At 40.9% G+C, this 23,260-nt stretch overlaps 4 protein-coding genes across 4 annotated transcripts; 2 read left to right on the forward strand and 2 right to left on the reverse strand.

Moving 5' to 3' along the window:
* Positions 1-198: 198 nt before the first annotated feature.
* Positions 199-7,215, reverse strand: LOC144633730 (cationic amino acid transporter 2-like). The gene is made up of 4 exons (XM_078492590.1): positions 6,032-7,215; positions 4,300-4,534; positions 2,929-3,566; positions 199-1,739 (listed from the first exon to the last, which is right to left on the reverse strand). The coding sequence occupies exons 1-4, from the start codon at positions 6,822-6,824 to the stop codon at positions 1,648-1,650; spliced, it is 1,758 nt and encodes a 585-aa protein (XP_078348716.1). The 5' UTR covers positions 6,825-7,215; the 3' UTR covers positions 199-1,647.
* Positions 7,216-11,145: 3,930 nt separating this feature from the next.
* On the forward strand, positions 11,146-11,835 carry LOC144632372 (uncharacterized). The gene is made up of 2 exons (XM_078491000.1): positions 11,146-11,299; positions 11,469-11,835. The coding sequence occupies exons 1-2, from the start codon at positions 11,208-11,210 to the stop codon at positions 11,833-11,835; spliced, it is 459 nt and encodes a 152-aa protein (XP_078347126.1). The 5' UTR covers positions 11,146-11,207.
* LOC144631677 (cationic amino acid transporter 2-like) lies at positions 11,383-20,412 on the reverse strand. Its single transcript, XM_078490170.1, has 4 exons — positions 17,848-20,412; positions 16,117-16,351; positions 14,749-15,380; positions 11,383-13,613 (listed from the first exon to the last, which is right to left on the reverse strand). The coding sequence occupies exons 1-4, from the start codon at positions 18,638-18,640 to the stop codon at positions 13,522-13,524; spliced, it is 1,752 nt and encodes a 583-aa protein (XP_078346296.1). The 5' UTR covers positions 18,641-20,412; the 3' UTR covers positions 11,383-13,521.
* Positions 20,413-21,678: 1,266 nt separating this feature from the next.
* LOC144632373 (uncharacterized) lies at positions 21,679-22,569 on the forward strand. The gene is made up of 2 exons (XM_078491001.1): positions 21,679-22,114; positions 22,284-22,569. The coding sequence occupies exons 1-2, from the start codon at positions 21,975-21,977 to the stop codon at positions 22,567-22,569; spliced, it is 426 nt and encodes a 141-aa protein (XP_078347127.1). The 5' UTR covers positions 21,679-21,974.
* The last annotated feature ends 691 nt before the right edge of the window (positions 22,570-23,260 follow it).

Genomic DNA, 23,260 nt, shown 5'->3' on the forward strand with positions numbered 1-23,260 from the left:
TGTTATATAATATTGATGTGATTTTTAGAGTGATTTCAATTAACCCGTGAAACAATATTTACCAGTTTGTGCGTAATAGTCAAAACTAAACAAAAGAAAACAATGGAACTAGACTCTAATAGTATCTAAAAGTGTAATAACTATTTCATGGGTTAACTGGAATCACTCTATATAAGGGACCGGTCATTATTTATTGGGGGGGGGGGAGGGCCACTATATTTGGGGGGAGGGTCACTACTTTTTGAGCGCCAGTTTGGGGAGGGCCATAACTTTGCAAACTGTATTTAGGGGAGGGCCATGACTTTTTTTTAAAGTGTCTCAAATGATTTTTATATCAAGTTCCTAATTTTGAAACTGATGTTCGCCCTTTCTCGTGATGTCAAAACAATGGTGTTGACTAAACATTCAAGTCAATATTCAAGTATGGCCAGTAATGAGCTTTTATCTTTTCAAAGACTGTATTTAGACTTTGCTTAACTTCTTTGCCTTAACTACATATTGTCTTTTTTCAATAGTGCCTATTTAACTTGTAAGTCGCAATTGTTTACAGGTGTTTTTCACTGGTATAAATTGATAACTTTTTTTTACTTTTGACAATTTTGAGTAAATTTCTTGCGATTTAAGAAGACGTAAAGTAAAAAATTTTCCTGGGGAAGGATGCCCCCGGACCCCCCCCCCCCCCTCCTACACTCGCTTGTGTCATGACTTCTTGGGCCTCAAGCTTGGGACTCATGTAATCAGATGCACTCTACACTGAAAAATTTATTTCCAGCATGAAATGATTTTTAATTAAATAGTTCATTTTGAAGCCAAGAAGTTTAAGCACACCTTAGCAATGATCGTCCGAAATCATAATCACTTTTTAATTTCATAATTTATTTCGTTAACTTCTTTTTATAGTTCAAAATAACAGTGATTTAATTGGCGTTCTGGAAGGGTTACATTGTTGCTCAGAGACGCGAAAAACAGATCGAGAGGAATCGATATTCCACAAAATTTCTTGGGGGAGAATGCAAGGCCACCCTAGAGAGCACACAGGTACGCTCATTCCAAAGCTCACCCTTAACACCGATTTCAGTTAGAACAATCAAAAGCCAACCAAAAAATAAAATGAACTGCAAACCAATAATTTTTACAAATTGTTTTTGTACGTGTACATTCAAAGGGGAGGGTCACAATTTTTTAGACTCCAATTTGGGGAGGGTCCCAATTTTTTGGCTTCAATTTGGGGGAGGGTCACGATTTTTTAACCAACTTCTTTGAAGAATTAGTGGCCCTCCCCCCCTGATAAATAATGACCGGTCCCTAACCACATGCAAGTAAATACCCAACCCTTGTAAATACCATTGAGTTCTTTTTAGTACGTGTGATCGTTTAGATCTAAATCAAGTGCCCTCGTTCTATAGGAAAGCGTACCCCCAGCGCTGAATTTTTTTCTGAGTTTCTGTGTTTGCCAAAATTTAATCCTCGCGTATATTCTCGTGGAATGAATTGGAATATAAAAAAGTTAATTTCTTTGTAATAGAATTTTGATCTTCTTATACTTTTCAACAAGCCGGATATATGTAGAATATGTTCTTCCAGTCATGTGAAATACTCTAGCTTGAAGGTGTCTTTACTGGCTTCTTCCAATCTTTACACCAAGCATCAAGTTGTCGAGCTGTCATCAGTCTGCCCGCGTCTTTGTCTTTCACTCTCCACACTGTGCCGCACACCATAAAACAGATAGATGGCCATGCCTAGAAAAAATAAAGGTCGAATTAACAAAGTTAATCATGACAAAGGGGCGATATTTTTTTACCACAAACATTTACAAGTATGTTGGTCTTGGCAAAGATTCTTTTCGTACCCAGTCCCGTCTCGTGTCCAGGTCAGGTGCTGACGTGCACACACCCTTGCACATTATTGCATACAAAGTCATTCTCTTCACAGCGGTTAAACGCGCTCTGGACGCGCAGTTCTGGCCAAAATGGCCATTTATAAGGCCACTTACGAATCGAAAGCCTCTTTCTTACTCCTCCACTTTCAAGCCAAAAGATGAGACATTCACTGAAAAGATAACCTCTGTACGTCCTTTATTTTTCGTTTAACCGCTGTGAAGTCATTCGATTTCAAGTAAGCGCAGACGCAAAAACAACCCCGTTCCCAGGGGAACTCTCTCTCACGGGGAGACACTGGGAACGAGGTTGGCGCAAAAATAGGTTAAATGTTGGGTCAAAATCAAATAAATGAAATTCATTTTCAGCTGTTTGGTCACTTCGCTAAAGTTTGTTTATTGTTCTGCGTGCTTTTTTTTTTTCAATTTCTTACGCCCGCACTAACTTGGTGATTTCAAATTTCATCACCCAAGGACATCTATGGCTGTGTTCACACTTGATGCCCAGGCACAGTGCCCGCGTCGGATTCATGTTGGGAAGTCATGTGAACACACTGTTTTTTTTTGTCAAATACCCAAGCCAGAATTCAGGCACGCTGCCCGTTTCCGAGTACAAGTTTGAGACCTTGTACCCAGGCGCTTAATAGACTGTTCACAGCCCTCAATTTTTTCGTATTGTTTCGATCGGTGAGCGCGGGGAAAGCGCAGAACAGAAGGCGAAAAACAGAGAGGCTGTGGACAGTGTAGGCACTTTAGGGTATTTGGGTACTTTGGGTTCCCCTTGTCTGAACACGGCACTAATTTTCTGCCGGTGCCCACGTACCAGTGCTCGGGCAGCAAGTGTGAACACAACCTATGAGCTTTGCTGTTGAGAGAATCAGGACCGCGTCTAGAATCTTGCGCCCCTCGATCATTCAGTTGATCACGCTAACCACTGACTGGCAGAATAGAGGACGGACTCTCAGTAGCAAGTACCTCAATCCTTCTGACCTGCGGGAAAGCTATAGAATTATCAATTATTTCATGTAGTGTACAACGGAATATAAACTCACCAATTACCATCCAAACAGCAAACCTCAGCCATGTCAAGTACGACAGATTCAACATCAGAAACAAGTTGATGAAGATGGACAGCAGAGGCAGGAGAGGAACACACGGGACCTTAAACGGCAGGGGCGACTTATTCTGGGGCAGCCGCAGAAGGAGAATTATAGAGCCGATAAGGGACATCCCCATTATAGCCACTATTATGATGGCCCACCATTTTGCTTGTAAAATATCGTGTGCTCCCCAAATGATCATCGCGCTGATTCCAGCCGAACTAAGACTGCTAATGCATATAGCAAAAAGCGCTAGCAAAGCACTTCTTTCTGAAGGCTTAGATGCTTCATTCATTGCGGGTAACAATGGGGTATCTTCTGTTGAGACACTCTGCCCAGGTACAGGCCTAGGAGTGTTCAAGCTTTCGTCCAGGTTCATCGATTGTTTGGCAAGGCCAAGGGTTCCAGGTTGGTATCTGAGAATCAAAACACACACAGCGACTATGGTATAGGCCAGGAGTGTCCCAATTGACATCATCTCCACCAACGAGTGCAGATCAAATATAAAGGCAAGAACTGCGGAGAAGACTCCAGATAACACGGTAGCAAGCATTGGGATTTCTGTTCTTGGGTTGACCTTCGCAAGGGACCTGAAAAAATAGAGATCGTATTTTACCCGCGTGTTGCAAGAGCTTATAGCTAGGGGCGTGCATCCCAATCATCTATGACCCAGGGCCGTTGGCAGGGGATGCAATAACCTGAAATCATGCCCTCCCTCCCTACTACTAGTCGCTTTCGTAAAAAGAAAAAAGAACGCCTGATCGCAGGTTAGGGATACAATGGGTGCGTCCGCATCCCCCCCCCCCCACGAGCCACAGAGGTCCGCCTAAAAAATTATCGAAGAGTAGTGAGGGATAAAATGACTCTCAGAATGCAGGAACTGAGGACTTCAACAACTTGATTTTTCAACATTTTCCGGGAGAGAATACTCCTGGATCCCCCTATATGATCACGGCTCAGGCACTCGCCCCCACCTATCAAAAATCCTGGCTATGACCCTGTATATCTAAGGTAGCCTTTGCTTTGATTGAGCTATTGCTTGTGTAGATCTCGCGGGAGATTTCACGAACCCACTTTTGAATACTTAACAAAAAAAATAGATGGCAAATCACACATGAAAATACGTAATTTGTCATGATGACAAACCATAAATCATTTCTAATAACGGCAAAAGCCTGTACGAGTTATCTGACACAAGTTTCGAGACAGGCGAAAGTCTCCATGGGGCAAACATCGAAAAGAAAAATACCCTTGATTCTAAGTTTTGCTCATGCTTTGGTTTTCTTCCTTTTAAAAACTTCTACGCATTTAGTTGATTCTTACTTGAAAATGAGGCCGTCACTCGCCATGGAATACAGCATTCTGGGTAGCGACACTAGTGCTCCTAGTAAAGATGACGTCAATCCACACAGGGCTCCGATATCGATGACATATTTAGCCCAGGGTGCCCCTCTCATGGCAAACACTTTAGGCAATGTCCCTCCTTCAGGGAGTGTCTTGTAGGGCCACATTAGAGTCAGGATGGTGGACACACCAAAATACGCCAAACAACAGATAGCTGTAGAAAAATAGAAGTTAGATGTGAGAAGCTAGAAAACCTCGTGGTCTTTGTGTCGTGGTAAGCAGCATCATTCTCCCAATGCTAGGGAGTAACCCTGCGATGGACTAGTATCCCATCCAGAGGGAGTAGAAATACTCCTAGTCGCTTCATTCTACAGAAACCGGGATAAGCTCCGGCCTGATGGGCCACTAGGCTACTACATCCCTAGATGGGATGCCAGTCCATCGCAGGCTCTCTCCTTCTCTCCCCCCCCCTCCCCCCCAGTCCAATATACTTGATGCAAGGAAGCGCTTACTCGCTAATCGTACCGATTCAGCAAAGTAAGCGCACAAACTAACAAGTAAAGATAAAGCATTTTTAGAATTCTGTAGCCCTCTCTTCTGCTAAAAATCCTGTAAATATTCCCATACAAACTCTTATATTTTTGCCGTGACTGTAGTAGGTACTACTAGAAGACAACTCCTCAGACTACGATCTTGAATAGGATTTATTAATCGGTGGGGTAGCCCATCCGAACCAGTGATCGTTCGATTACAGAACATAAACTCACACTGCCCGTGGGGGGGGGAGGGGGGGTACTCCCTATAATGGCCTATACGGGGAGGCTCAGCCCGAAAGGGGTACCTTTTTAAGGCTTCAGGTATATAAAAGGGTAGGGATTTCACAAGTTTAGGTATATGAAAGGGTAGGAAATTCTGTCATTAAGATATTTAAAAAGGCCTTAGAATCAAAGATTTCGAACAGACGCAACTCAGGCTGTATCGTCTTAATTTATTAAGCGCTACATAAAAAATGTCAAGAAAACGTCCTGTTTTAAGTATATTTTGTGTCGTGTAGGTATATGAAAGGGGTACCTTTTTTCTATAAAAGGTATACGAAAGGGGTGCTTTTTCTGTCAAAATGGTATATACAAGGGTAAGGGGTTGGACCTCGGGGCGGAGCCTCCCCGTATAAAACTTTTTTGAGTTTCCCCCCGGGTCACACTGACGCGATTACACTGTGACTATAAACCTAAGTACTGATTGAAACATAAGACGGCTAGGCTAAACTCACGCGAGAACATGCAATTATAAACGTGATGACAGATATAAACGGCTCATACATTTGGTGCAAGGTAACACTGTAACATGTTCTCCTACATGACCACTATTGCGCAAAAATGAAAGATTGCACAACATGATCTTTGCTGACTCACACCTTAGGACACCCTAACCTAACCTTGAGGTTAAAGAACAATGTAAGAGTAAAGGGGAATAGTAAAATCCGATAAAAATAATAAGTTGCTGTGTAGCACTTTGTAAATGTACTATGAAATGATTGTTGTTTTTTTCTGAAAAAGTGCTTAAATGTTGTCTCGTTTTGCGAAACGTTTCGGGAATAACCCCTTCATCAGTCGCAAAGTTTAAACCGTTAAAAGCGTTGAGTAAAATCCGAGACGACCTGTTAGAAAATCCGAGACCTTTACTTAACAAACTTAAGCTTTACTTTACTTACCGAGAGCCAGAACAATTGATATTGGTATTCCTCTTCTAGGATTCCGTGCTTCCTCCCCGGTCGTTGCGATCACGTCAAACCCAACGAACGCATAAAAACACGTGGCCGCTCCAGCTAGAATCCCTGAAGCTCCATACGGCGCGAAATTATCCGTCCAGTTCTTAGGCTCGGCATAATACACCCCAACACACACCACAAACACGATAGTGAATAAATTAATCGCGGTAAAAAATTTGTTGAACCAGGAAGTTTTCTTTATACCGACCAATAACACAAGGGTCAATATCAGAATAACAATCACGGATAATACATCTAGGTATTCTGCAAGACCTGTGAGGTGAATTTCGCCGATTGTAGACATGGTGAAGTTTTTAATACGATCGTCAAAGATCGAATCAAAATAAGAACTCCACGCTCTGGCGACTGAGGACGTTCCAATGAGATACTCCAAAATCATGTTCCACCCGATTACAAAAGCACACAACTCTCCGATTGTAACATAGCTATAGACGTAGGCCGAGCCAGCTTTAGGAACGCGGGCACCAAACTCGCCATAGCATAACCCAGAAAGAATTGAGGCAACAGCAGCGATCGAAAATGAAACCACGATGCTCGGTCCTGCATGGTTGCGGGCGACATCGCCAGCCACAACGTAAATTCCAGCTCCCAGCGTACTGCCAATGCCGAGAACCGTCAAGTCAAAGATTGACAGACAGCGGTTGAGTTGAGTTAGAGTCAACGTATTTGGATCTACGATTTTCTTTCGAGTAAAACCCTTCAGCACGGAATTCATTGTGAACTAGTGGTTATTAAACAAACTGTACACAGAAATATGTGTCGCGTGATACTCCAACTTGCATACAATTGCGAACACATGAAGGTCATGAGATGTAGTCAGGTACAGGAGTCCAAAATGTGACACCCACGGGCATTTTTGTCTGATTTTTGGCAATATAGCTATTTTTACTAAATCGAGTACGCTGATTTCGAAAATCAATGTTGCAAAGCTTTAAGGGCCTGTTTACATGATTCCGGAATGACTTTCATTCCGGAACGAAACTCATTCCGGAATGAAGTTCGTTCTGCATTTACATGACAGAGTCGACCGGTTCAATCAAAGGCATTTTCACGTGCGCGCCTTTCGCGCGTTATCAAAACAAAGTGGCGCATGTTTCGCGCGAGATCAAAACAAGATGGCGCATGTTTCGCACAAACATGTTTTTGTGCCCATTTATGGCCGTATCGAATCTGTAATTTTAACGAGTAATTTGACCATAGAGCTGCTTCTTTGGGCTAAACAGTAAATGCTATTACGTTTTTTCGCTCTGAATTCAAACTGTGGAGTCCGTATGTGGTTTCATGAGTTGCGATTTCATCTCGGAACGAAATTCGTTCTGCGTAATTTACATGATACCAGAACAGTGCCGTAGCAAGGGGGGGGGCGGGGGGGGGCGGCCCCCCCTTTTTTTTTTTTAAAAAAAAAAAAAAAAATATATTATATAATATATAAAAATTTTTTTTTTTCTCTGGGGTGGGTTTATAATTATTTTTTTTTTTTTTTTTTTTTTTTTTTATGTGGGGGGAAAGAAAAAAAAAAAAAAAAAAAAAAAAAAAAAAAAAAAAAAAAAAAAAAAAAAAAAAAAAAAAAAAAAAAAAAAAATAATATAAATAATATATATATTATAAAAAAATATATATATATTTATTTTTTTTTTTTTATATATAAAAATTTTTTTTGTATAATATTTTTTTTTTTTTTTTTTTTTTGGGGGCCCCCCCCCCCCCCCCCCCCCCCCCCCCCCCCCCCCCCCCCCCCCCCCCCCCCCCCCCCCCCCCCCCCCCCAGAATGAAATGTCATTCCGGAACGAAACTTTCATTCCGGAATGAAAACCGGAATGAACTCATTCCGGAATGAATTGACTTTCGTCTCGGTATCATGTTAACAGATACAAAGAAATGTATGGGGATGGAATTAACTCGTTCCAGAATGAAAGTCATTCCGGAATCATGTAAACAGGCCCTTAGTAACTCTCGCGTTAAAAGATGATGTTTTGATGCATTTAATTATGACGTCATGGTCCAAATGAGGAATTTTCTCTCCTTTAGCTATTTTAAGCATAATACATCCAGAAATTCATTTAAAGCATTGTTAGTGTGCTGTAAAAATGATTTCAAGAATTTTCTGAGAGTTTTTACGCTGTTTTTGTGAAAATCAAGCCCTTTAGTGACAATTGACCACGCCCTCTTAAACAAAATTCACCCTATCGCGGGAACCTTATCACGGATGTAGTTTTGTTATATTGTCAAAGAACAAATGCGATTTTTGTATTAACAAATCGCTATAGTTGCAATAAGAAAGAAAAATATTGTCGTCGTGCCACGCTGAAGCTAAGAGCTAGCGAGCATCAAGAATGACGCCATTACAATTTTCATATATCGAGTTTCCCTTGTTTCAGCATTTCGTTTAAGTTTTGTGGTAAAATAAATGGAAATAACATCATAGTTAATGTCGTAATATATCATCGTTGTTATAGTTAGAGATAAAACTTTATTGATTTTCTTGGATATTGCTGAATCTAACTTATTTCACAATGCACTTTGTCTGTTATAGGCTCATGATACTTGGTTGAACGCATGTAAAATTAACGAATTCAAAATGATCATAACATTGCTCCTTGCTTTCAGGTTTAAATCTGTCTATAATATTTTTAATCAATATCGTTAAATATTTTTAATATATCTTCTGCACTTTTTTAAAAACACTGAAGTAACATTGCTTTTTAAACAAGTTTCTTTAAAGCGCTTTAGCGCAGGTTGATATAGCAATTAGCGTCGGTCTTGGTGCATCCACACAGCCCAGTGCGCGTGGCATGCGTTTTTCTCAATTCATAGCGAAGAGGCACATATATAGCCAGTGGTCAGATCGGATTTCATACATTCAACAAACAAACGTTTTCTGCGGAGGTAGTGGTGTCAGCTTCGAGGACATCTTCGCCGACCGAGAAGAGAAGAACAAAGTTTTCTGTGGCTCTCCACATATAAAAGAGGTGCTGTTCCAGCCGGTGATGGTGTGAGATGGTAACAATGAACTTGACGAGTTATTAGGAAGATTTGCTGAGACATCCTCTAAAGTTATTTACGTTGAATTCTCTGAAGTTCCTGCCCATATCCACACTGTTGATGAGAGCTTAGCGCGATCGATGTGCCAGGAGAAGTAACAGCAAGTCTGTGCCTCGAGTGGAAACTATTATGTTGTCGACATGCCCGCTATGACTGACTGCATAACGAACAAACTTCGTATCGGCTTCCTCTTGGTTGGATCTCAAAAAGGCTACATCTAGAGCAGGATCTGAGCAGAATCCACTTCGTATGAAAAACCACCAGATATACTACGATTGCAGAGTCAGTGCCTGCGAGATAAGTTCATCTGAGAGAATCCGTGCAAAGTCCGCTTTGTTGTCTCCTAGTGCCAGAAATGCTCGCCACTTCATCGGCCGCAACTGAACCTCTCTTACGTACTTCAATGACTCTGCTCACAGGCCGCGCCGTGTTCTCCGAGCGTCGACTTCTTGTCGTTGTTTTTATGGAGTGCCTCCCATCGAGTAACACATCAATCCTCTGGTATCCAGGACCTTTCCGTAAAACAGTGTTTACGTAACATTCCGCAAACCCACCGAAAGCATTTGCATTTTTTGGTTTGCCAATAGCTGTTGCCATAATTAGTATGCTGCCACCAGGGTGAAGCCATCGAAGAACAAATTGACTCTAGGCACTTGACCTTTTCTTCTGAGAACGTCTTCTAAAATTGACTTGTTTCACATTTGTGGGGTTCATTTCTGCGAGAAACAGTGGCACCGGCATTATACCTCAGATGCTACAATATGTCTTGCATGTTTATCGCGCGCCTGCATTCATACACCGTTACTAGACAACATAGAATACTCTGGTTTCCATGCAAATTTAAAGTCTTTCTCTTTTTGCGGCTAGTTGCAGCACTTTTAACTTCATAAAGGCTGACAAATAGAGGTGGATTATTCTTGCGAACAGGGTCACGAAAGTTTGTGATTGTCTTCCATCCCTTCTTTTCCGTTCCCGTTCTTCCGCTCTGTCGGAAGATAGTAGGCTCCATTCCACGAATCGTTCAAGCTGAGTCTGTCCAATCGAAAGATCTTTTTTTTTTTTCTAGAGTCACGAGATCTTTCTTGGCAATTTTTTGCAATGTCTCATTTGTCCGTGACAAGAACAACCCGGATTTTGTTGTGTGGAATGTAGAGAATTCTCAGCTTCATTATCTTGCTTCTGTCTCTCCTTGCCACTCTCTTTGAGGATAAAAGCAGTCGTTATGGTGTACGTCAAACATCGCTGATGTTTGTTGAGCAATTCAATTACAACTTTCTATTAATACAAGAATCACATTCATTTTTAAACAAAATGTTAACACTATACCCGTGATAAAGTGAATTTTTATGAGAGGGCGTGGTCAATTCTCACAAGACGGCTTGATATTCATAGAAACGGTATAAAAACTATCAGAAAATTCTTAAAATCATTTTACAGTATACTAATAATGTTTTGAACGAATTTCTGGATGAATTATGCTTAAAGTAGCTAAAGGAAAGAAAATTCCTTATTTGGACCATGACGTCATAATTAAATACATCAAAACATCATCTTAACGCAAGAATTAAGCTTGGCAACATTGATTTTCGAAATCAGCGTACTCGAGTTAGTAAAAATAGCTATGTTGCCAAACTCAATCAGACAAAAATGCCCGTGGGTGTCACATTTTGGACTCCTGGGTACCTGACTAATGTCAGTGTGTGGTCACGCAATGTGAACAGCCAGCTACGCCTGGAAGAGCCTGGAATGTTCAACAAGTGTAAACACATTATATATAAACAACAGATTTTCCAAAGAGAGAAAAACACGTATTCCAGACTGTCGTTGTGTTTACATTACATTTGTGAATCACGCAGCCCGCAGAAAGCCTAATTTGTTCGGGAAAGTGCGAGTTCCTTGGATATTGGAAAACAGACTCAAATGGATTTCAAGTTCAATGAAGTATTGTGTCACAACGCAGAGTAAAGAAGGATTTTCCGAACAGTTGTGCGCGCGTTTGAAAGGGGGTGTGACTCCATATCAACTGTATCACTCTTTTTCATTTACTTACACTGCCATGTTGTTGTTTGTGATAGGGCGGTTACGCTTGAATGGTAAACTTATTCAACGAGTCGAGGAACAGGAGAAACTAGCCGTGGCCATGGAAAGGTATTCAAGATAAGAAAATTTTTATGTTTAATTTACAAATAAAGTGAGAACTTGCTCCAACATAATAATTTTATTACCTGACCAATTGTGATATGACAAAGTGGTAATTTTATACGTTGCACGCGCGCTTGCCCTATGACAGACTAACACTTCTGTGTCTTCGTTTCAGATGCAGAAGTAATGCAATAGAAGATAGCTCCGACTCGGATGTTGATACTTCCTTGGTCGAAGAAAAACAGCAAATAAAAGAAAAAGAAACCGGCAAGAAAGTCAAATCGAACAAAAAGGAAAAAGACAGGAAAAAAAGGAAGAGAAAACACAAAGACATGCAGAAAAATAACGAGCCAAAACTCCAGGACGAACATGTTTCTTATGAAAGTGAGGTAAAAAGAAAAGCGAGTGAAAAAGAAAAAGGAAAAAAGCAAGAAAGTGAAGATTTAACACAGCTGTGGTGGTGTAGGAATGAAATAGTGGTGAAAAGGAATAAAGCCGTGACGAACCGCCAAACAAGATCCCCGAGAGGAACAAGGCTTTAAAAACAGAGTAAAGGGCACCAAAGAAAGACCAAGAATGACAATACAGTTGAACCCTGTTAATTCGAACCATCAGGGGAAACAAAAAATAGTTCGAAATAGCGGGAGTTCGAAATAGCCTATAGTAAATGACTTAAAGGCAAATCCAAGGGCAATGGGTTTTAGTTCGAAATAATGGGGAATTCGAAAAACGAAATAACCGAGTTCGAATGAGTGGGGTTCAACTGTATATTAAATTACTCTGAATCAATTACAAGGACAGCAAACGCAGATGTGTTCGTCAATAGTTATTTATGGATTAAAATACCTTTTATTTTTTGTATATAGTTACATTAATACTTATTCCGTGAAGTTATAGGACTTAATTCACGCAATTTGAATAGCAGACAGTCAAAACCGACGGTATAGTCCGTATCGAGGATTTTGTGAAATCTCCGGCTGCAACGCAGGCTCAATTTTAAAAAAAAATTCGTTATATAATATTGATGTGTTTTTTATATAAACACATGAAAGTAAATACCATCGAGTTGTTTTATTTTTAAGGAGGCTCGATGTAGTTTTTTTAGACTAAGGGTGGTTGTTTTGAAAATTAAAATTACCTAGGAAGCCAATGTTCGATTTTTGTCAAAATACACCATACTGATCAAATGTGACCAAATTTTAATTTTTTACCCGTCACTTAGTCACAACGGTTACCATAGCAACGATTGACGTTTTCTTTTGTTCTCAAACAAGCTTGATTTTCTCGAAATCTAGACTGACACTTGGTGTTTATATTTTGATATGTTAAAGTTTAGTAGATTGACTAACTGTTGACGAAATTTTAGAAAAATCTGTAAGAGCGTTTTCAAGTAAATCAAGAATGAAATTTTCAGAAAAACACCGTTTTAATATAAAATAGGCGCCTTAAAATTGTTTCGTATTATTTGAGCACAGTTTCTCTCACTGAAATATAAATACTTACACCATCAAAGACCATTAACTAAAAGCGAAATACTTTTTGCTTTAATTTGTTAAAATATATCGAATGCCGATTGTAAGAAATTATAAGGAAATACCAAAAACTTCATTCTTGATTTACTCTAAAATGCTCTTACAGATTTTCCTAAAATTTTGAGCACAGGTAGTAAATCTACTGTACTTGAACATATCAAAAAATGAATACCAAGTGTCAGTCTAGATTTCGAGAAAACCAAGCTTGTTTGAGAACAAAAGAAAACGTCAATGGTTGCTATGGTAACCTTCGTGACAAAGTGACGAGTAAAAAATTAAAATTTGGTCATATTTGATCATTATGGTGTATTCTGGCAAAAATCGAACATTGGCTTCCTAGATAATTTTAATTTTCAAAACAACCACCCTTCGGCTAAAAAAACTACATCGAGCCTCCTTAAGTACGTGTAATCGATTATATCTAAAACAAGTGCCCTCGTACTATATGAAAGCGTACCCCCAGCGCTGAATTTTTTTTTTCCGAGTTTCTGTGTTTGCCAAAATTTAATCCTCCTGTATATTCTCGTGGAATGAATTGAAAGATGTAAAAGTCAATTTCTTTGTAACATAATTTTGATCTTCTTATACGTTTCAACGAGCCGGTTATATGTAGAATATGTTCCTCCAGTCATGTGAAATACTCCAGGCAAGAGGCGTCATTTCATGCTTTCTTCCAAGCTTTATCATGACCAAGCATCAAGTGGTCCAGCCTTCATCAGTCAGCCTACATCTTTGTCTTTCGCTCTCCACACTGTGCCGCAGACCATAAAACAGATAGATGGCCATCCCTAAAAAAGAGTAATTTACTAAGTAAATCATTACGACAAGGGGAGACGCTTTTAACACAAACGTTAACTAGTATGTGGGCGTTATCGAAGGTTTCCCTCAATTTCGTATCCCATCCTTCTCCTGTCCAGGCGCTGACATGTACACGCCCTTTTATACAGAGTCATTCTCAGGGGTTAAACGCGATGCGCACGCGCAATACTCGCCAAAATGTCCGCTTTTTCTGAAATCCTCCACTTTCAAACCAATTGATAAGACAGTCACTGAATAGATAATCTTTCGTCTTTTTTAAAGTTTATTGTTTTGCGTGCTTTTTTCCCAATCTCTCACGCCTGCACTCACTTAGTGAGTTTAAAATTCATGTCCCAAGGACTCTATGGTTGTGTTTACACTGCGTGCTCGGGCACAGTGCCCAAGTACGATTCACGCTGGGCAGTCATATGAACACTGTTTTTTTCTCCCACTTGGGAACTTTGGGTTCCCCTTGTCTGAACACGGCACTATTTTTTGGCCGATGCCCACGTACCAGTGCTCGGGCATCAAGTGTGAACACAACCTATGAGCTCTGCTGATGGGAGTATCCGGACCACGTCTAGAATCTTTAAAAAGCGGCCTTCACACGACAAACTATTGGCCAACTCGTGTTGGCAAACTCGAATTGGTGTGTGTGAACGACGCAACAACGGCAAACAAGTTGGCCAACTGTTGGCGACAAAATAGAACTTGTCTCTATTCTCCCCAACAGTTTGCCAACTTGTTTATTTATTACAATTTATGGCTTAAGAAAACAAAGGCCAAAGGATGAACTGCAAAGAGTCAAGACCCCATATTAAAGCAGACCACCTAAGGTACTAAGATAAAAATACAAATGAAAATGAGATTATAATAGTAATAAATAAGTAAACAAGAAAAACATTTAAAGATTATGCTGATCCATAAAAAACGTTTAAACTAATGCTTTAAAAGAGTTTACACTTGTTGTCTCAAGAGTTATTGTGTCGTTCACACACACACCAACTTGAGTTTGCCAACTTTAGTTTGACGTGTGAAGGCCACGCGCCCCTTGATCAGGCAGAGGATCACGCTGACAAGAATTATCAATTATTTCATGTAAAATACAACGGAATGTCAACTCACCAATTACCATCCAAACAGCAAACCTCAGCCATGTCAAGTACGACAGCTTCAAGATTAGAAACAAGTTGATGAAGATGGACAGCAGGGGCAGTAGAGGAACACACGGGACCTTAAACGGTAGGAGCGACTTATTCTGGGGCAGCCGCAGGAGGAGACTGATAGAGCCAATTAGGGACACCCCTGTTATAGCCACTATTATAATGGCCCACCATTTTCCTTGTAATATATCGTGTGCGCCCCAAATGATCATCGCACTGAGTCCCGCAGAACTAAGGCTGCTAATGCATATAGCAAATAGCGCTAGCAAAGCACTTCTTTCTGAAGGCTTAGATGCTTCATTCATTGCGGGTAACAATGGGGTATCTTCTGTTAAGACGCTTTGCCCAGGTACAGGAGTGTTCAAGCTTTCGTCCAGGTTCATCGATTGTTTGGCAAGGCCAATGGTTCCAGGTTTGTATCTGAGAATCAAAACGCACACAGCGACTATGGTGTAAGCCAGAAGTGTCCCAATTGACATCATCTCCACCAACGAGTTCAGATCAAAAATAAAGGCAAGAACTGCGGAGAAGACTCCAGATAACACGGTAGCAAGCATTGGGATTTCTGTTCTTGGGTTGACCTTCGCAAGGGACCTGAAAAAATAGAGATCGTATTTTACCCGCGTGTTGCAAGAGCTTATAGCTAGTACGTACATCCCCATCATCTATGACCTAGGGCCGTTGGCAGGGGATGCAATAACCTGAAATCATGCCCTCCCTCCCTACTACTACTCGCTTTCGTAAAAAGAAAAAAGAACGCCTGATCGAAGGTTAGGGATGCAATGGGTGCATCCGCATCCCCCCCCCCCCCCCCACGAGCCACAGAGGTCCGCTTAAAAAATTATCGGAGAGTAGTGAGGGATAAAATGACTCTCAGAATGCAGGAACTGAGGACTTCAACAACTTGATTTTTCAACATTTTCCGGGAGAGAATACTCCTGGATCCCCCTATATGATCACGGCTCAGGCGCTCGCACCCACCTATCAAAAATCCTGGCTATGACCCTGTATATCTAAGGTAGCCTTTGCTTTGATTGAGCTATTGCTTGTGTAGATCTCGCGGGAGATTTCACGAACCCACTTTTGAATACTTAACAAAAAAAATAGATGGCAAATCACACATGAAAATACGTAATTTGTCATGATGACAAACCATAAATCATTTCTAATAACGGCAAAAGCCTGTACGAGTTATCTGACACAAGTTTCGAGACAGGCGAAAGTCTCCATGGGGCAAACATCGAAAAGAAAAATACCCTTGATTCTAAGTTTTGCTCATGCTTTGGTTTTCTTCCTTTTAAAAACTTCTACGCATTTAGTTGATTCTTACTTGAAAATGAGGCCGTCACTCGCCATGGAATACAGCATTCTGGGTAGCGACACTAGTTGTCCTAGTAAAGATGTCGTCAATCCACACAGGGCTCCGATATCGATGACATATTTAGCCCAGGGTGCCCCTCTCATGGCAAACACTTTAGGCAATGTCCCTCCTTCAGGGAGTGTCTTGTAGGGCCACATTAGAGTCAGGATGGTGGACACACCAAAATACGCCAAACAACAGATAGCTGTAGAAAAATAGAAGTTAGATGCGAGAAGCTAGAAAACCTCGTGGTCTTTGTGTCGCGGTAAGCAGCATCATTCTCCCAATGCTAGGGAGTAACCCTGCGATGGACTAGCATCCCATCCAGAGGGAGTAGAAATACTCCTAGTCGCTTCATTCTACAGAAACCGGGATAAGCTCCGGCCTGATGGGCCACTAGGCTACTACATCCCTAGATGGGATGCCAGTCCATCGCAGGCTCTCTCCTTCTCTCCCCCCCCCCCTCCCCCCCAGTCCGATATACTTGATGCAAGGAAGAGCTTACTCGCTAATCGTACCGATTCAGCAAAGTAAGCGCACAAACTAACAAGTAAAGATAAAGCATTTTTAGTATTCTGTAGCCCTCTTTCCTGCTAAAAATCCTGTAAATATTCCCATACAAACTCTTATATTTTTGCCGTGAGTGTAGTAGGTACTACTAGAAGACAACTCCTCCGACTACGATCTTGAATAGGATTTATTAATCGGTGGGGTAGCTCATCCGAACGGGTGATCGTTCGATTACAGAACATAAACTCACACTGCCCGTGGGGGGGGGGGAGGGGGGGTACTCCCTATAATGGCCTATACGGGGAGGCTCAGCCCGAAAGGGGTACCTTTTTAAGGCTTCAGGTATATAAAAGGGTAGGGATTTCACAAGTTTAGGTATATGAAAGGGTAGGAAATTCTGTCATTAAGATATTTAAAAAGGTCTTAGAATTAAAGATTTCGAACAGACGCAACTCAGGCTGTATCGTCTTAATTTATTAAGCGCTACATAAAAAATGTCAAGAAAACGTCCTGTTTTAAGTATATTTTGTGTCGTGTAGGTATATGAAAGGGGTACCTTTTTTCTATAAAAGGTATACGAAAGGGGTGCTTTTTCTGTCAAAATGGTATATACAAGGGTAAGGGATTGGACCTCGGGGCGGAGCCTCCCCGTATAAAACTTTTTTGAGTTTCCCCCCGGGTCACACTGACGCGATTACACTGTGACTATAAACCTAAGTACTGATAAGACGACTAGGCTAAACTCACGCGAGAACATGCAATTATAAACGTGCAGATATAAACGGCTCATACATTTGGTGCAAGGTAACACTGTAACATGTTCTCCTACATGACCACTATTGCGCAAAAATGAAAGATTGCACAACATGATCTTTGCTGACTCACACCTTAGGACACCCTAACCTAACCTTGAGGTTAAAGAACAATGTAAGAGTAAAGGGGAATAGTAAAATCCGATAAAAATAATAAGTTGCTGTGTAGCACTTTGTAAATGTACTATGAAATGATTGTTTTTTTTCTGAAAAAGTGCTTAAATGTTGTCTCGTTTTGCGAAACGTTTCGGGAATAACCCCTTCATCAGTCGCAAAGTTAAAACCGTTAAAACCGTTAAAAGCGTTGAGTAAAATCCGAGACGACCTGTTAGAAAATCCGAGACCTTTACTTAACAAACTTAAGCTTTACTTTACTTACCGAGAGCCAGAACAATTGATATTGGTATTCCTCTTCTAGGATTCCGTGCTTCCTCCCCGGTCGTTGCGATCACGTCAAACCCAACGAACGCATAAAAACACGTGGCCGCTCCAGCTAAAATCCCTGAAGCTCCATACGGCGCGAAATTATCCGTCCAGTTCTTAGGCTCGGCATAATACACCCCAACACACACCACAAACACGATAGTGAATAAATTAATCGCGGTAAACAATTTGTTGAACCAGGAAGTTTTCTTTATACCGACCAAAAGCACAAGGGTCAATATAAGAATAACAATCACGGATAATACATCCAGGTATTCTGCAAGACCAGTGAGGTGAATTTCGCCGATTGTAGAGATGGTGAAGTTTTTAATACGATCGTCAAAGATCGAATCAAAATAAGAACTCCACGCTCTGGCGACTGAGGACGTTCCAATGACATACTCCAAAATCATGTTCCACCCGATTACAAAAGCACACAACTCTCCGATTGTAACATAGCTATAGACGTAGGCCGAGCCAGCTTTAGGAACGCGGGCACCAAACTCGCCATAGCACAACCCAGAAAGAATTGAGGCAACAGCAGCGATCGAAAATGAAACCACGATGCTCGGTCCTGCATGGTTGCGGGCGACATCGCCGGCCACAACGTAAATTCCAGCTCCCAGCGTACTGCCAATGCCGAGAACCGTCAAGTCAAAGATTGACAGACAGCGGTTGAGTTGAGTTAGAGTCAACGTATTTGGATCTACGATTTTCTTTCGAGTAAAACCCATCAGCACGGAATTCATTGTGAACTAGTGGTTATGAAACAAACTGTACACAGAAATATGTGTCGCGTGATACTCCAACTTGCATACAATTGCGAACACATGAAGGTCATGAGATGTAGTCAGGTACAGGGGTACAGGAGTCCAAAATGTGACACCCACGGGCATTTTTGTCTGATTTTTGGCAATATAGCTATTTTTACTAAATCGAGTACGCTGATTTCGAAAATCGATGTTGCCAAGCTTAACTCTCGCGCTAAGATGATGTTTTGATGCATTTAATTATGACGTCATGGTCCAAATGAGGAATTTTCTCTCCTTTAGCTATTTTAAGCATAACACATCCAGAAATTCATTTAAAGCATTGTTAGTGTGCTGTAAAAATGATTTCAAGAATTTTCTGAGAGTTTTTACGCTGTTTTTGTGAAAATCAAGCCCTTTAGTGACAATTGACCACGCCCTCTTAAACAAAATTCATCCTATCGCGGGAACCTTATCACGGATGTAGTTTTGTTATATTGTCAAAGAACAAATGCGATTTTTGTATTAACAAATCGCTATAGTTGCAATAAGAAAGAAAAATATTGTCGTCGTGCCACGCTGAAGCTAAGAGCTAGCGAGCATCAAGAATGACGCCATTACAATTTTCATATATCGAGTTTCCCTTGTTTCAGCATTTCGTTTAAGTTTTGTGGTAAAATAAATGGAAATAACATCATAGTTAATGTCGAAATATATCATCGTTGTTATAGTTAGAGATAAAACTTTATTGATTTTCTTGGATATTGCTGAATCTAACTTATTTCACAATGCACTTTGTCTGTTATAGGCTCATGATACTTGGTTGAACGCATGTAAAATTAACGAATTCAAAATGATCATAACATTGCTCCTTGCTTTCAGGTTTAAATCTGTCTATAATATTTTTAATCAATATCGTTAAATATTTTTAATATATCTTCTGCACTTTTTTAAAAACACTGAAGTAACATTGCTTTTTAAACAAGTTTCTTTAAAGCGCTTTAGCGCAGGTTGATATAGCAATTAGCGTCGGTCTTGGTGCATCCACACAGCCCAGTGCACGTGGCATGCGTTTTTCTCAATTCATAGCGAAGAGGCACATATATAGCCAGTGGTCAGATCGGATTTCATACATTCAACAAACAAACGTTTTCTGCGGAGGTAGTGGTGTCAGCTTCGAGGACATCTTCGCCGACCGAGAAGAGAAGAACAAAGTTTTCTGTGAAAACTCTCCACATATGAAAGAGGTGCTGTTCCAGCCGGTGATGGTGTGAGATGGTAACAATGAACTTGACGAGTTATTAGGAAGATTTGCTGAGACATCCTCTAAAGTTATTTACGTTGAATTCTCTGAAGTTCCTGCCCATATCCACACTGTTGATGAGAGCTTAGCGCGATCGATGTGCCAGGAGAAGTAACAGCAAGTCTGTGCCTCGAGTGGAAACTATTATGTTGTCGACATGCCCGCTATGACTGACTGCATAACGAACAAACTTCGTATCGGCTTCCTCTTGGTTGGATCTCAAAAAGGCTACATCTAGAGCAGGATCTGAGCAGAATCCACTTCGTATGAAAAACCACCAGATATACTACGATTGCAGAGTCAGTGCCTGCGAGATAAGTTCATCTGAGAGAATCCGTGCAAAGTCCGCTTTGTTGTCTCCTAGTGCCAAAAATGCTCGCCACTTCATCGGCCGCAACTGAACCTCTCTTACGTACTTCAATGACTCTGCTCACAGGCCGCGCCGTGTTCTCCGAGGGTCGACTTCTTGTCGTTGTTTTTATGGAGTGCCTCTCATCGAGTAACACATCAATCCTCTGGTATCCAGGACCTTTCCGTAAAACAGTGTTTACGTAACATTCCGCAAACCCACCGAAAGCATTTGCATTTTTTGGTTTACCAATAGCTGCCGCCATAATTAGTATGCTGCCACCAAGGCGAAGCCATCGAAGAACAAATTGACTCTAGGCACTTGACCTTTTCTTCTGAGAACGTCTTCTAAAATTGACTTGTTTCACACTTGTGGGGTTCATTTCTGCGAGAAACAGTGGCACCGGCATTATACCTCAGATGCTACAATATGTCTTGCATGTTTATCGCGCGCCTGCATTCATACACCGTTACTAGACAACATAGAATACTCTGGTTTCCATGCAAATTTAAAGTCTTTCTCTTTTTGCGGCTAGTTGCAGCACTTTTAACTTCATAAAGGCTGAAAAATAGAGGTGGATTATTCTTGCGAACAGGGTCACGAAAGTTTGTGATTGTCTTCCATCCCTTCTTTCCCGTTCCCGTTCTTCCGCTCTGTCTGAAGATAGTAGGCTCCATTCCACGAATCGTTCAAGCTGAGTCTGTCCAATCGAAAGATCTTTTTTTTTTCTAGAGTCACGAGATCTTTCTTGGCAATTTTTTGCAATGTCTCATTTGTCCGTGACAAGAACAACCCGGATTTTGTTGTGTGGAATGTAGAGAATTCTCAGCTTCATTATCTTGCTTCTGTCTCTCCTTGCCACTCTCTTTGTGGATAAAAGCAGTCGTTATGGTGTATGTCAAACATCGCTGATGTTTGTTGAGCAATTCAATTACAACTTTCTATTAATACAAGAATCACATTCATTTTTAAACAAAATGTTAACACTATACCCGTGATAAAGTGAATTTTTATGAGAGGGCGTGGTCAATTCTCACAAGACGGCTTGATATTCATAGAAACGGTATAAAAACTATCAGAAAATTCTTAAAATCATTTTACAGTATACTAATAATGTTTTGAACGAATTTCTGGATGAATTATGCTTAAAGTAGCTAAAGGAAAGAAAATTCCTTATTTGGACCATGACGTCATAATTAAATGCATCAAAACATCATCTTAACGCAAGAATTAAGCTTGGCAACATTGATTTTCGAAATCAGCGTACTCGAGTTAGTAAAAATAGCTATGTTGCCAAACTCAATCAGACAAAAATGCCCGCGGGTGTCACATTTTGGACTCCTGGGTACCTGACTAATGTCAGTGTGTGGTCACGCAATGTGAACAGCCAGCTACGCCTGGAAGAGCCTGGAATGTTCAACAAGTGTAAACACATTATATATAAACAACAGATTTTCCAAAGAGAGAAAAACACGTATTCCAGACTGTCGTTGTGTTTACATTACATTTGTGAATCACGCAGCCCGCAGAAAGCCTAATTTGTTCGGGAAAGTGCGAGTTCCTTGGATATTGGAAAACAGACTCAAATGGATTTCAAGTTCAATGAAGTATTGTGTCACAACGCAGAGTAAAGAAGGATTTTCCGAACAGTTGTGCGCGCGTTTGAAAGGGGGTGTGACTCCATGTCAACTGTATCACTCTTTTTCATTTACTTACACTGCCATGTTGTTGTTTGTGTTAGGGCTGTTCGTCATGAGTTACGCTTGAATGGTAAACTTCAACGAGTCGAGGAACAGGAGAAACTAGCCGTGGCCATGGAAAGGTATTCAAGATAAGAAAATTTTTATGTTTAATTTACAAATAAAGTGAGAACTTGCTCCAACATAATAATTTTATTGGCTGACAAATTGTGATATGACAAAGTGGTAATTTTATACGTTGCACGCGCGCTTGCCCTATGACAGACTAATACTTCTGTGTCTTCGTTTCAGATGCAGAAGTAATGCAATTGAAGATAGCTCCGACTCGGATGTTGATACTTCCTCGGTCGAAGAAAAACAGCAAATAAAAGAAAAAGAAACCGGCAAGAAAGTCAAATCGAACAAAAAGGAAAAAGACAGGAAAAAAAGGAAGAGAAAACACAAAGACATGCAGAAAAATAACGAGCCAAAACTCCAGGACGAACATGTTTCTTATGAAAGTGAGGTAAAAAGAAAAGCGAGTGAAAAAGAAAAAGGAAAAAAGCAAGAAAGTGAAGATTTAACACAGCTGTGGTAGTGTAGGAATGAAATAGTGGTGAAGTGGAATAAAGCCGTGACGAACCGCCAAACAAGATCCCCGAGAGGAACAAGGCTTTAAAAATAGAGTAAAGGGCACCAAAGAAAGACCAAGAATGACAATACAGTTGAACCCTGTTAATTCGAACCATCAGGGGAAACAAAAAATAGTTCGAAATAGCGGGAGTTCGAAATAGCCTATAGTAAATGACTTAAAGGCAAATCCAAGGGCAATGGGTTTTAGTTCGAAATAATGGGGAATTCGAAAAACGAAATAACCGAAAATAAACCACTGAATGCAATGGTCACACGACACATCTCCATGGCTCGGCCAAGACCTGTACGCATGCGCACAGCCTATTACCCGTGGAGTGGCAGCCATGGACAGCTGTTTCGTCCTTGTAAGGACTCATCAGCATGGCATAGCCAGGACATTTTTATGTCGTCACACATGCATCCCTATTAATTAAGGTGATTCACATCTCCTTACGCATTGCCGAGACTGTTCTACAGTCCCAGCCAAGGGGAGCGGGACGGCTGTACACAGGCTATCCCAGCCACAGCTCCCATATGGTTCCATATGGAGCTGGGGTTTAAAGCAACCTTCGGGTTCGCTACTGGAGTAAACGGCGGGGTCTATGCTCTTATATGAGACCCTTCCTGGCTATGCCATGCTGATGAGTCCTTACAAG

The sequence above is a fragment of the Oculina patagonica genome, chromosome 12 (assembly GCF_052425735.1).
Source record: "Oculina patagonica isolate OP01 chromosome 12, crgOcupat, whole genome shotgun sequence".
NCBI lineage: Eukaryota > Metazoa > Cnidaria > Anthozoa > Scleractinia > Oculinidae > Oculina > Oculina patagonica.